This window comes from Solanum stenotomum, chromosome 10 (genome assembly GCF_019186545.1).
Source record: "Solanum stenotomum isolate F172 chromosome 10, ASM1918654v1, whole genome shotgun sequence".
NCBI classification, from domain to species: Eukaryota; Viridiplantae; Streptophyta; class Magnoliopsida; order Solanales; family Solanaceae; genus Solanum; species Solanum stenotomum.
This window is the reverse complement of record NC_064291.1, coordinates 4,153,013-4,168,210: the sequence shown is the minus strand read 5'-3', so window position 1 is coordinate 4,168,210 and position 15,198 is coordinate 4,153,013. Positions and strand designations below refer to the sequence as shown.

General features: G+C 29.0%; 1 protein-coding gene and 1 non-coding gene across 2 annotated transcripts; both read right to left on the bottom strand.

Moving 5' to 3' along the window:
* Positions 1-2,898: 2,898 nt before the first annotated feature.
* LOC125841438 (BOI-related E3 ubiquitin-protein ligase 1-like) lies at positions 2,899-5,145 on the bottom strand. The gene is made up of 3 exons (XM_049520571.1): positions 4,379-5,145; positions 3,712-4,058; positions 2,899-3,602 (listed from the first exon to the last, which is right to left on the bottom strand). Exons 1-3 carry the CDS (start codon positions 4,566-4,568, stop codon positions 3,087-3,089), a joined length of 1,053 nt encoding a protein of 350 aa, XP_049376528.1. The 5' UTR covers positions 4,569-5,145; the 3' UTR covers positions 2,899-3,086.
* A 9,698-nt stretch (positions 5,146-14,843) lies between these two features.
* On the bottom strand, positions 14,844-14,915 carry TRNAM-CAU (transfer RNA methionine (anticodon CAU)). Its single transcript has one exon. It is a non-coding gene; the product is annotated as a tRNA-Met (tRNA).
* Positions 14,916-15,198: the final 283 nt, after the last annotated feature.

The following is a 15,198-nucleotide window of genomic DNA, read 5'->3' as shown; positions in this document are numbered from 1 at the left end:
GAGAGTTCAAAACTCCACAAAAGAACACCTTCTTCAACATATAGTTACTCTCTTTATTATAGTAAATTAGTTAAAGACTTAAAATATTTTTCTTTATCATAATTTCCTTTATTCTTTATATGAATTATAAGAATAATTAGGTAGAATAACGAGCTAATTGAAGAGTTGGAATAAAGATGTTGCACAATGGCACATCAATGTGCAAAATAATACCCACCAAATGTAAATGCCACAATTGTGCAGTAGCACACTTTGATAATTTTAGAATTATGCACTTTAATATCAAATATAATATTAAAATGTTGACATGTACTAACAATTTTTTCATTCATTTTAATATTAAAATGAGAGAGTACTTCATAATTTAGTTAAAAGGTAAATCTTAATTTTGGTCCTTATAATATATGGCTTAATACATTTCATATTCAATTAGTAAAAATACGTGTGTTGATTCTTTTATGTAGAAAATATTTATAATTTAACTATTTTCATAACTATATTACTCTAAGATATGAAGTAATAATACAAGTCATAACAATGAGTAATTAAATGATGGAACATTTAATAGTATTTGAAATTTGTGAACTAGGGATGAAAGATTAAAAAAAAAAAAAAAAAGGATCAAAGGATTTTATGATCGGGAAAAGAGGATTTTAATAACGATTAAATTTCTTTTCTTTTTTTAAATCTAATGATCTGAACAACGTCAATTCTATGAGATTTCTGATTTCTCTTTCCTTTTAACCAGCCAATATTCACAATCATCAACAACAACATACATGATATATCAAAATTTGATTATATCAAATATTTATTCATTAATTCGGAGAAGAATATATTTAATTTGAGATTTGGATAATGCATATATCAAAGGGACCCTAAATGTCATCAATTAAGAATACAAAATACAGTCAGATTGTTTTGTATTTTATGTTGTTTTTTCTTCAAAAGAAGTGACAAGAAAAATCCACTTGGGATGAGGTTAAATATCAAGTGGAATCATCTAACATCCTTTCAAAATGTTTTAGTGGTTGTGAATCATTGCTACTTGAATTGTGTTGAGTTTTGCTATATTTTAAAATTAGGTTAAATATATCATCGAGAAAATGACATAAATAGTCTATCAACTATAGGAGTAGGTCTAAAATGGTCTCTGAACTATACACTTAACATATTTAGTCCTTCAACTATTCAAAAACTTGTCAGTTTTGATTCCTTAACTATACACTTATCGATTTTAGTCCCTTAACTATAAACTTACCGATTTTAGTCCTTTAAGTATTTAAAAACTTATCAAGTTTGGTCTTTGTCCATTTTTTTAAATACAAATAGCTTAGGTTTATATTAATAGAATCTATGCCTCGAGAAATTAAATCATTTAGCAACTTTTTTTGTAGGTTCTCTCTCCGTTACTTTTTCTTCAAATTAACCTCAACGATTTAAAATAAAATTCACGAGGAAAGAAAATATGTGTCATAATTTTATTCAACAGAGGATAAAATGAAGCATATTATTGTTACTAATGACTTGAATATGTTAAACTTTATTATAATAAGTAAAAAGTTATTATCCGTTAAATCCAAAGTTTGTACTCCAATGATTTCATTGAACGAAATTTGTTTAATTTTTCAGAAATGGTAATTTATAAAATGGTAGATTTGCAATTTTTTAAACTTATTTTTAAATAGATCAATTTTATTATTCTATTCATTTTATTTTACGTAAAGAAATTTGAGTAAATTAAATAAAATTCGCATTGATTAGCATGATGCATGATAAGTTTCTCAAATAAAAAATATCAAAGTTTAGGATGGTGCGTATTAAAAATCAAAGCTATTTGTATTTAAAAAAATGGACAAAGACCAAACTTAATAAGTTTGTGAATACTTAAAGACTAAAATCGGCAAATTTATAGTTAAGGGACTAAAACCGGTAAGTGTATAGTTAAGGGACCAAAACTGACAATTTTTTGAATAGTTAAAGGACTAAATCTGTTAAGTGCATAGTTCAGGGACCATTTTAGACCTACTCCTATAGTTGAGGGAATATTTATGTCATTTACTTTGGAATCATCTAACATCCTTTCAAAATGTTTTAGTGGTTGTGAATCATTGCTACTTGAATTGTGTTGAGTTTTGCTATATTTTAAAATTAGGGGCTTAAAGTGACTCATAATTAGAATTTAAACAGATTAAAATGAAATAAAGTTACTGTTAAATAAGCATGTCAAAAGAAGTCATTTTTTCTTTTACCCTCCGTCACAAGATAAATGGAGAAAAAAAATCATAAAAAATCACTTTTAACCTTGTAATTAAGAAAAATAGTCATTATCTAGAAAATCTATAAATTCAAAATAGCAATAACTATTTTCCGAAAATATGATTGAAAAACGATCAATAAATATTATTCTTACCCGATATAATTTAAAGATCCAACATGAACTTTCTGTTGAATTTGAGCCTTCAATTTGGTTTTTAATTAGAAAAAAATCAATTAAGAAGAGTAAAAGTAAAGAAAAAGATTTCAAAGAAAGCAATACAACACTTTTTTTTAATCCATTTTTTCATTTTCTTATTTTCTTTTACTCTACAATCATGAGATAAATGGAAAAAAAATTCACAAATAGCCACTTTTACTGTCATATAGTTTCAATTTTTATAATCAAAGCTTTAGAAAAATGTTCTTTTATCCACTATCATGAGATAAAGAGAGAAATTTCTCAAACAGCTATTTCAGTCGTAATTAAAAAATAGCCATTGTTCTTAAATGTTTTAAAATCCACAAGTGAAAACTCTATAACAATAACTATTTTACAAAGACATGATTAAAAAGTGGCTAATGAGTCGTCTTCATGGAATCTCAATAATCTCCTTTGCGATGTCCAAAACATGTCGGGCCTGATCAACTTGAGGAACTTATTATGGAGATAAGTATTAATTCACGAATCAAATATCTATTCCAACTTTGGTACTAGAATGAGGTTCTTTCATCTTACGGATGATGATGATGAGGATTTACTCGGTGATGAAGACGCTATGAGTAGAGATGAGGAGTTGGGCCTAAAATTGGGCTTTCTATTTGGGCCACTAACAAAGAAAAACCTCAACACTTGAGGTTCTAATGGATCTACACAATGGGCAAGATTGGGCCACACCATCACATTCTATACAAAGACACAAATGCCTACAAGGCAAAAGCACAACTGAAGCGAACCGTTTTCTACAACCCTTGCAACTCGGCCGGCCGGTCGACTCAACAACCCGGTCCGGATCAACATAAACTGACTCAGCATCCTCCGCCTCTCCGCCGCCACCGTCTCCCTCGAGCGGACTCATTCCACCGCCGTTCACCATCGCCTGCTGTAGCTGAGCTTGCAGTGTCGCTGCCGTCACTTCCTGTTCACAAGCCTTTACTTGCCACGCACGCGCCTCCGCGATCAGCTGCGATGCACGCGCCTCCAGCTCCGTATTCCGCCGCGCTGCTTTCTCCACCTCCGTTTCCTTCTCTTTCAGCCTCCTAGCCGTTGATTCCTCCATTGCTCCGATCAGCGCATGATAGTGACGCTTCCTTTTCTCCTCTAACGTACGCCTCAGTTGTTCTCCCTATTGGCATAATTTACGTACATTTTCATTTATTTACTTATTGGATGCTCCGAGCCTTGATGCAACAGTAAAATTGAAAAAACGATCGAAAAAAATTTCAAATCATTACCTGGAGTTGGAGGAAATGATCAATTTCATGTTGTTGTTGTTTGATATGAGAGGCGAGAAAATCGTCTGTTATTGTTGATGATTGATGATGCAGAGATAGATGAGAAACAGAATGTTGTTGTTGATGATGATGATGCAATTGATCTCCGAAAGCCAATTGAAGGCCAGTAGATACAATATTTGTGTGTTGCTGGTGCTGGTGCTGCGATGAATTGTTGTTGTGACATTGAGTAAGATTGATAAGTTGATGTTGAGATTGGATCGACATTAATGGACTCCTCGTCTCTGTTGTTGTTGTTGTAGTAGCTAAGGTATGCTCTCTTCTTCTTTTTCGCGAATTCGCCTCAACTGCCATTGCAACAAACCAAAGAAAAAAAACAGAGATTACATCAGTTCCTTTTGTATTGAATCAATCTATCAATCAATCAATCAACTAGTCTCGATTTCGAGCCTGATGACGAAAAAAAATCCTTTTTAATAGTTCATATCTATGTGAATCCAGATTAATCCGACTACTGAATGTGACATTGGAATTTTGTGTGCAATTCTATCTCCCACGAAAAAAATCTAGAAAGTAATTAACCAAATTCAGATTAGTTAGATCGTTGATATACCTAAATTGTGTGCTTAAAATGTGCGAAAAAGAGAGTAATCTAATTTTTTTTTACCTGCTGGATCGAATAGCATTTGTGTAGGATCAAGAAATGATTCTTCACCAAGAACTCCACTTTGTTGTTGTTGTTGTTGAGTTTGAACTAGTACAAATGATGAATAATTGTTACCAATTTGGCTCTTTCCTTCTTGTACACTTCTATTTAGAAAGAGAACATTTGATGGGTATTGAGCTTGAACTGCCATCTTTGAATGAATTAACAAAGGGAAAACGATATGATATACCCCTCAACTTTGTAATTTTGAGCTGGTATATCCCTTGTTAAAAAATAGCTCAGATATACCCCTCAAACTCGCAAAGTTTATAAAAATTGCAATAGAGAAGTGTGATTGGTGAGCCTAATATACTTTTCAACCTCACAAACTTTATAATTTAAAGTTAATATATCTCTTGTTGCAAAAGTGACTCACATATATCGTTAGAATTCGAAAAGTTTATAAGAATTGCAATAGAGAAGTGTGATTGGTGGAGGAAATGAGGATAGAAAGAGAAAGGAGAATAGGTTAACAATAAAGGCTAAGACATAAACAACATGAAAGAGAAGAAAATGCCATAATAAACCATCTGTGGATTCTTCAATGACCCTTCAAAATTCAAAAATAATTTCGAATCGTGTATTATTGAACTTCAGAAATTTCTCGATTATTTTTGAAAAAAATATATATATGAAAGATTTAGTGACAAGAATGAATGAGAAGTAAGAAGATTTTGATTTTTGAGAGGGAGAGAGAGAGTTTAAAGTGGAAAAAAATGAATCTTTACTTTAAGGTCTATATAACACCTTTTTCCTTTTATAATTTCAAAGGGAGAGAGATATGTGATTGAAGGGAATCAGTCCAAAGAGAGAAAGAGAGGGGTTGCCCCAAATTTTGGTTCTTTTGTTCTTTGGTTCGTTGAGTCAGATTCAGAATTTGAATTTAAATTTTCTTAAATTTATTGCGTTCAAAATTGATCTTTCCCAAGAGAATAGCTACAATTCTGCTTTGAATTTAAATTTTCTTAGATTTGTTGCGTTCATAATTGGCCTTTACAAGGGGATAGCGACAATTATGCTAATAAGATGACAAAATTTAATAATTTTGGCATCTGATCATGTATTTATATTAAAAATATCTCCTAATATGTGTAAATAATTTTAAATTCAAAATTAAATATGTTTAGTGATGTATGATAAGGATTAATTTTTATTTATTTTTACTAATTGAGGGTTACATTTTTTAACTATTCTAAAAAATAGTAATTTAGAAACCAATCCTTTAAAAACCAAAATATACTCTTGGTCAAATCTCACCACATCCCCACACAATTTTATGGATGATGATGAAGGTTCACGTGGATCTTATGAATTACATTTTGAACCATTTTTTTTAAAAAAAAATGCACTATGGAATATTATCTTGGTTTAACCAATTATGTCAATGCCGTGGTGAATGGTTCGAAATTCAATCATTCTAAATCAGAAGTCTCGAGTTAGAGTTTCTGTGAATGAAAAAAATCATGTTTGGAAGCGTCGTTCCTCAAAAATAATCATGCTTTATACGATTCCAAATTTAATCGAATTTCAATATAAATACGAAAAAAATAACTAAGTCATGTGGAAAACTGATCAGCAAGACACTCCTCATATCATCTCCCACATGTGTTGCTGCAATTTCTTTATTACATCTATTAAACCAAAAACCTTTAATAAAAAGTACAACAAAAAAGAGAAGTAAGAGCATATAATATTAAGTATAGGATAAATAGGAATAAGAGTTTTAACTTAAAAACTTAAAAAAAAGAGTTTTAAATTTTATAGCCTTAAATTAAAGAGGTCTTAATACTTATAATTAGTCAACTTAAAAGTTTCACCTGTCTAATCGTAATAGTTTATAATCCTTACTGACGTATACTTGACGTATAACAAATGTATATAAATTAGTATGTTTATTGAGTATAATGATTATATATTAATTATAATCAGAATACCGACTAAATTAATAATAATAAAAAATATTGTTTTCCTTATTGTGAATATTAGTACCTGAATTGGGAGTGTATATGACATATCAAACTTTCTATAAAGTTTATGAGTGTAATTTACATTTTCTATGTACCTAAATTGGGAGTGTACGTCTTTTTAATCGAGTTCTTCATATTAGATTTGTTTATTATAACTTACATTTTCTATATAATTTGTGAGTTATTATATAAAAATAAATTTATCTGATGCACATCTAAGGAATAGTGATTGCGGATTCTTTTTAATCGAGTTACTCATATCATATTTGTTTAGTATAATTTACATTTTCTGTGTAATTTGTGAGTTACTACATAAAAACAAAGGTATCTTATGCACATCTAAAGAATAACAGTTGCAGATTCTTTTTAATTGAGTTCCTCGCATCAAATTTGTTTAGTATAATTTACACTTTCTATGTAATTTGTGAGTTACTACATAAAAATAAATTTATCTAATACACATCTAAAAAATATCAATTGCGAATTCTTTTTAATCGAGTTCCTCACATCAAATTTGTTTAGTATAAATTACACTTTCTATGTAACTTGTGAGTTACTATGAAAAAAAAAAAGAATTTACCTGATGCACATCTAAAAAATAGCAATTGTGAATTTTCCTCTATATTCTAAAAAAATGAAAGTATATTAGGATGAAAATGATGTTTCTAGATTTTTGAAGATTCTCAACCAGGCCAAACAAATTGACAATTTAGACAATTAATTACTAACATTATAATTAACTTAAACAAGTGTTCACACTTTAGACCAAATCAATCTAACACCAATCTTTCTTGATAATGTTTATAAACTTTTCTTTAAATTTTGTCTAATTTTCAAACATCAATTGCATGCACGTCAAAATTTACCATCCATTTTAAAGCAAGTAGGGCCTATTCATATTTCATTTGTCATTTATATCATTGCAAAATCAATTAGTTCAAAACATGTTGGTTGTCATACTAATATAGCACTTTAAAAAAATTAAAAAATTATGTGGTCCTTCATTTAATCATTTTTTTAAAAATATTTTCACATAATATTCGATATTCGTTTTATGATCCTGACAATTTATTGAATATGCACTACATAAGTCTTATCAAATTAAAGGAAGAAGTGTTTTCAATAAAATCGAGTGCTAGCTAATTCCCGTTTTATTGAATTAATTGATCAATGTTCTAGCAGATATTTGTTCTGAATTCAATAGTTTTTACAAATTTTTTTAATTATTTATTATTATGGAAATCAATCTTACTACTTTTATTTTTGCGGTTTGTATACTTGAAAAAAGAAAATTGGGGCGTGTTGTCCAAATCATCGATTTAGTATATATTAGACGGAGCCTTTTTCCTCGGGTAAAATGTCGAATATTTATAACGTCCTATTAGGATTTGTATTTCTGATATTCAAATTTGATACCTCTGATTAAAAATAGAGACATACTATCTTTCCGATCGCAACCCTAACTAGTCTTCCAACAACTAATTATCACTTTTGGACTTTGTATTATTTGGTTTAATTAGTTTCTAATTGACAAATAGCACCGTCCTCTTCCTAACCTACCCACTATAGTACCTATGCCTTTCTTTGCACCAAAAGCACATCTCAAATCAAACCTAAGAATAGAAATTAACGATATATAAATTTTATAATATAAATTAAAAAAATGATCGTTAATTTTATTTAGTGACTGATTTATGATAGATTTTAAAAAGATTTTTTTTGTTACGAGCGATAATAGATTAACGACGAAATTCATAGACTTTTATTTAATTTACAAGTGAGAGGAACTTATATCCTCTCATTTTCAACCTTTTCTCAATTTTGGAGATAATTAACTTAAGCTTTTTAATTAATTTTATCCTTAATTAGAAGTGTTTCATCCACACAAATTAAATATTATGAATCAAGATCATACGTTATAAAAGTTTTATAGTTACACAAACATTATAACACGCACATTTGATTAAGAGTTTAAGATCACATGTTTTAAAATTCTTATTTTCTTTTAATTTCGTATTTATTCAAATAAGTTCACATAAATTAAAATGGATTAACGTAATAATGACAACATTTAGCTAATGGTGCTTAAAGATTTTTAGTGGGCAGAAAAATAGAAAGGAGGCCTGTTAATTAAACAAATAATTTGGTACAAGATCCATCAAATTAAGGAGAAGCAATCAAAGAAAAATATGGCTATCTTTTGATTGAAAAATCAAAAGAATAGATGGAAGTGGTGCAACAACCATGTTTCTTATCTTAAAATTAATTATAATGATGAAAGTAGAAAGAAACATGTTTTTGTTTTCTCGGTTATCGTATTATTTATTGTGATTATATATTTTTTTTGTCTTGATTATCATATTATTTATTGTGAATGCTATTTTTTTTTAATTAATTTTAATATGGTTTCATAACTACTGTAGTTCTTTTTCATACCTGATTTAATTTGTTGTGTTTTTCTTGAGTAGGATCTTTCGTAAATAACCTCTCCATCCTCAGATGGTAGAGATAAGGTTTGCGTACACAACACATTTTTCAGAAATCACTTGTGGAATTACACTCGTGTATATTGTTGTTAGTGTTTTGTTGTTGAAAGCAAAAGATACATGACTTTTTTTTCGCTTCGGTTATATCGTATTATTTGTTATTGTTATTATCTTTTTCTTTATTATTTTCATCATGACTTCCTTCACTATTATATTTTATTTTCATACTTGATTTATAATATTTTTCTTGGACCGAAAATCTTTTGTAAACAATCTCTCATTTTTTATCAAATAGGGATAAAATTTACGTACACACTATTCTTTTCAAATAATCCTTGTAAAATTACATTGTTGTGTATATTGTTGTTGTTAAAAGCAAAAGAAAAAAAAAGCTAATAATGTTCTAATTAAGCTAATTAAAAGTTTCATGAATTTATGTGATGTGTTTGACAAGTTAGATAGTGGAATATTTATTGGTATTGATAAGCTTCACTTATTAATCAATCAATACTTCAAATCAAACAACACCTAGAATGACTTTGCAATTGCTTTCTAGGTGTGCTATGTATTGTAGTGTAAGTGGATAGATAATTGCACCAAAAATTATGATAGGAGGGTAATTAAATACTTTTAATTACACCAAAAATTATGATAGTGGAATATTTATTGGTATCTTTAATTAGAGGTTCTGATTAAATCAGGTTATGATCTCAACGTCCATATGAGGTAGTGATGAGTTTCACGCGTCTTAATCCAACCTATGACTACGCATGATTATCGGCCACAAAATGGTACCGCCCAATACCTACCCTACCACTTATAAACGATCGCCCTACAACAATTCAAAAAAAAACTGCAGTGATCTTGAATGAAAATTTTACAATGATAATCCGATCGAATCATAAGTGTGTATATATTATGCATTAATTTGATTTATTATAAATGAATCCGTGATATATATACACTACATTCACACAGACGATTATGAAATAGAGGTACTAATAGAAATAATTTAATGAATATGTCAGGGGGGAGTTAAATAATTTATGAATCAAATTAATGTTACTATATGTACTTTTTCATATTTTCTCTAGTGATAATATATATATATATATATATATATATATATATATATATATATATATATATATATANAACGTCTAAATTCTCAATTCATTATTATTATTACATATGGAGTGGGTAGAAGATTTGTGAATGAGTGGGGTGGGTGGGTCTTCTTTGTATTATGCTGCACAAAATCAGAGGTTTCCTGCTGCAAATTAAGAACCTCAGCAGTCCCCACAACAAAAAAATAATTTAAACCCTGAAAATAAAATTAAAAAAAAATCTTCTCAATTGGTGTAGCTACATAGATATATCATCTTGTTGAAAAATTATTTTATGTATATAAAAAATAATAGTAATATATACAAGTCTGAAAATTACTTTTAATAATATATATCAAATATTAAATGTTACTTATTAGCTAAGCTTTTTTATTTTGCCACGCAGCGATAGGGGAAATTGTATATCCATGGAGTGTCAACGGACACCTTTCTGTTGAAAAATTATAAGAAAATATTTTATGTGTATATATTATATGCATGTGAAATTTTGTTGATCGAAGAAAAATATTGAGAAAAGAACGAATAATTTATTCTTAAATTTTTTTGAATGTCACACCCATAGGCCATAGTAAGGTCTAACTCATTCTAGTATTATGGTGCGTGTAATAGTTAAACTCCGACATTATATTTATTATCCTAAAGAGGCACTTCGACTTTCTTTATCCCTCCTTCTTTGCCTTCAAGCTAATGACTTCGAGTATTTTTGAGAATCTTCTTTCAGTCTTAATTATATTTTGATTTTTATATACTTTATTGAAGAAAGACGTTGAAAATCACTTAATCGGAAGAAAAATAAGAAAATTGACAAAGTTCATGCTTCAACCTTTTATATATTTACTTAACTTTTTAATTTCTTTTAATGAAAATTCTAATTACACAACAACATATCACCCTTTCAAATATGTATAATTCATTGTGGTCACAACTTGAGAGGTTTGCTTTGGTAATTCATAATCTAGCCTACACAATTTATTGATATTCTTTTCAATTTATTTTTAAATTTCTTTGATCTGAAGCATCGTACAATCCATTTAGATCTATGTTGGTTGCCAATGAAATGAAATACAAAAAACTCTCTATCTAAATAATTGATCTGACAAGTCAATTCTCAATGTGATGCATTCGTTATAAAATGAGATGGAGATCTATCTGAACTTAGTCCAATTCAATTAAAAATTGAAGCGAATCAAACAATTCTTATAGATAAATAAAATTCAAAGAGAGAACCGATAATAATATTTATAGCTACATCTTTTCGATCGATATACAAGCAGTTGGCCACGAAGTCCCCCTCCCTAAGAAAGAGTCAGAAGAATTCCCCACAAATACAGGCTTTAAATGCTGGTCCAGATTTATGTATTGTCTATTTTCTCATCCTTTTTTAGGCCGGCAAGTGACTAATAATGTTGTGAACTTCAATAAATAACAAAGGATTAATTAGTTTATAAAACAAACAAGTTGACATTATTAGTAATAATGTATATTATTAAAAATAGTATGAATTATCCTTGGCCATTTTGTCCTTTTTCACACGTAATTGACACAGGTTGATACTTGAGATTCTAAGGATCTATTCGAAATAATTTTTATATCATATAAAGATAGGAGTAAACTTACGTACATATATTTTACTCCCTAGACTCCATTTGTCATATTACATTGATTATATTATTGTTTTTGAAGTTCATTGCTTAAATGATCAATTAGTTATTAAAATATTATGTTGTAAGATTACCTTTGTATATTTTATATGTTAAGGTACCGTATACGGTCGATGCCTTGAGAGTATTTATTGATGGAAGGTGATTTAAGTGATCAGTTCACGGGCGAAACAAGATAGTGAAAGGTTATCCTTTTGCAATGTTAAAAGCTAAGTAAAGTTATGAAGTTGATTGAGTAGAGCTCAGACTCGAAAGTGATGGCTAACTAGACTCACCCCAAAGTCACTTTTTTCTAATATAATATATATATATATAGGGAGAAATTTCACATTAGGAATTAAATATCAAAAAAATTCATCAAATCAACCAAAATGATTTTTAAGTGTGAAATGACTATAAAATGAATAACATATTTTAAACTAATTTATGATTAAACATTTTTAGTAAAATATCAAAATGATCAGCATCAAAATTTACTCATAATCAAGGGAATATATATTGTAATATTCCAAAATAAAATCTATTTTTTTTTTTTGTTCATCATGGGGACCATCAAGAATGACAAAAGGTGATTGATTAAAGCTATAAGAGAAGTGGGGAGAATTAATCAAGCAAAAATTGGCTGTCCATTTTCATTGAATTAATGTGTGTGTGTATTGGCACTATATATAATCTACTAGTACTACTTTAGGCAGGCAAAGATCCACAACTTTTTTAATGGTGCCAAAACAAATAATTATTTCAATTTCTTTTTCTCCTTTTTTTACGCGATATTTTGTTTTCGTATTGAGGTTCTGACTAATCTGTATTTATGTTGCATAAGACTCATTTAATAGGAAAGTGCTTTCATTTTTTTTAATACACATAATTCAAACTCGAGAATTATGAATTATCCGTCTCATCCCAACTCTTTTTGGTTCCCNCCCCCCCCCCCCCCCCGGCCTCTCTATTTCTCTCTTTGTGTGTCTTTCTAACTTGAAATGCAAATTTAAGAAGGCGAGTTTAGAATGGAAACTTCATGAGTTTTGAATTCTAGACGTTATTTACATTTATTGGATTTTAAAGTAGTATATGTATACATATGAAATGAATCTTCTAGATTTTTTCTGTTTATTTTGTGCAATGTTAGATTCAGGTGTTATTTGCAATATAAATAGCCAATTTTTATATAACGATCCAACTTGTTCAAGAGATTGAAACATAGTTATTATTGTTAAGAGCTAATAAAGTACTGTTAGTATGCACTGTTTAAACTCGTTGAGGAATCGTCATATGAGTCTGATACTATGTACTTTGGTCTAAATTTTGTATTTATTTTTAAAAAATTATATAGGTATTTATAATCAATATTTTATAAAAGTGTTGCTAAAGGCTTTAGCGACTTTGAATCAACGACATTAACTCAATTACGCTTATAAAAAATTATTGCCACTAAATGTATTTTTTGTTGTAGTGATATAAATTATTGATTTAAACCTTGATAACTTAAAAATAAGCTAGAATTTAGAACCTATAAACTTCAAATCTTGAATCCCCTTATCATTTCACGAAATTTATACATATATGGACAATAATATAGTTGAAATTTAAACATGTCGTAACATATATTTATATTTTAGTGATAGTGAGTTTGGACTAGTTTGAGCATATCTCAATTAAATTCATCGAGCATGTTATCTCCAACCGACGTAGATACTGAGTAACTCTGCTCATCAAAGCTTTGATAGATCGAAAGAAATCACCAAATGTTTATTCTATCTATGTTGGGATATAGATTGAAGGCAAAACCTAATAATTCATCACGTCATTGATCACTACACCGTACCCTTTCATTGAAACATTTAATCACATAATTTGTATATGATATAAGAACTTTTCAACAAGGATAAAACAATAAATTTAAAGTTGAAACGAGATAGGTATGAAATGGTAGGGGTCTCAATCCATAACCCATCTTTAAAAATTCAAACAAACAAACAAAAATCCCTCTACCACCTCAACAAACATATATTTATATTTTAGTGATGGTGGGTTCGGACCAGTTTGAACGCATATCGATCATGTTATTTTCAACAAACATAGATACTGAATAACTCTGCTTATCAAGACTTGAGCATATCTGAAAAAATCACCTCACAATTTTTTTTAGCTATGTTGGAATTCAAAATAAACGCAAAACCTAACAATTCTCGATCCATTTCATAACCACTCCACCATACCCTTAGATCCTAACATATAGTCATACAATTTATATATAAATAAAAACTTTTCAATAAGGTTAAAAACAATAAAATTTAAAGTTGAAATGAGATAGGTATGAAATGGTAGGGGTCTTAATTGGAAGTCCATTTTCAAAAATTCAAACAAACAAATCCCTCTCCCACCTCAACCAACATAATTAATAAATGAGCTAGTCAATTTCATAATCTCCTATTTCTACCCACAACCTTTGTCCCCCACATCAACCCTAGCTACCTCTCTAATCAACACTATTTCCTTTTCTTTGCCCTAAAGTTTTCCACCATTGGTAAAAAATTAGGGGTTTCACGTGAACAAAAGTGGACTAAAAAGTGAGTCATAATTTAACCAGCTTAATTTTAATTTCTTTATTTTCTTTAACTTTTTTGTTGAAATGATCACACACTCGTAACTCATATATCGAAGATTTCATAAAGCATAATTTATTTATTTTTGGTACAAAATTTTTACAAACTTATCAAAAAGACGTGTTGATCAATCCGATGTTTAAATTGATCAAATTAGTAATACTTAAGTTTATCAAAATTAAGTGATATATTAAGGTAACAAAATATTCATTAATCATGATTAAATAGTAGAAATACATGTAATAGAGTACATAACATTTATACATTAAACCATAGTTTAATGTAAATATGATAAAATTCGATTTACTAGTATAAAAAGTCATGTGTAGTATTATTCTTTGTTCGACTATAATGAATTTAAATGTTACGACATGAACTGTGAAGACTTGTATACGAACACAAGCCTCTTAACTTCCACAACCAATCCTTGTTTACTAAACTCCGAACACATGCAAATCAGAAAAGACCGATGTGTTGTTGAACAATAGGCAGCGGCTTTAGGATTTGAACTTTTTATGAGTGCGGAAATATTAATTAAAAAAAATGAGCGGATGGGAAGCCTTTGCCTCTAAATTATCTTATCAGAGCCAGGTTTCGATCCTGGGACCTGTGGGTTATGGGCCCACCACGCTTCCGCTGCGCCACTCTGATTTGCTATTAATGTTTTGCTCATATTAATATAAATATATTGTCTTTGTTTTACGAAGATTTCTAGCGATATTAGTTATTCATGGATAATTTCTAGCCAACAAACATGATATTACTTGTGCCAAATTTAATACATGTATAACTCACTTTCAAACCAGATACCAAATCATAACAATTTGTAGTCGTCGATGTGTAATCAATGTTGATATATATTATTACTCCACATAATTTTTGAATTCTAAAAATCAAACTTCTTTATTTTAATTATGCATTCGTACATACAATT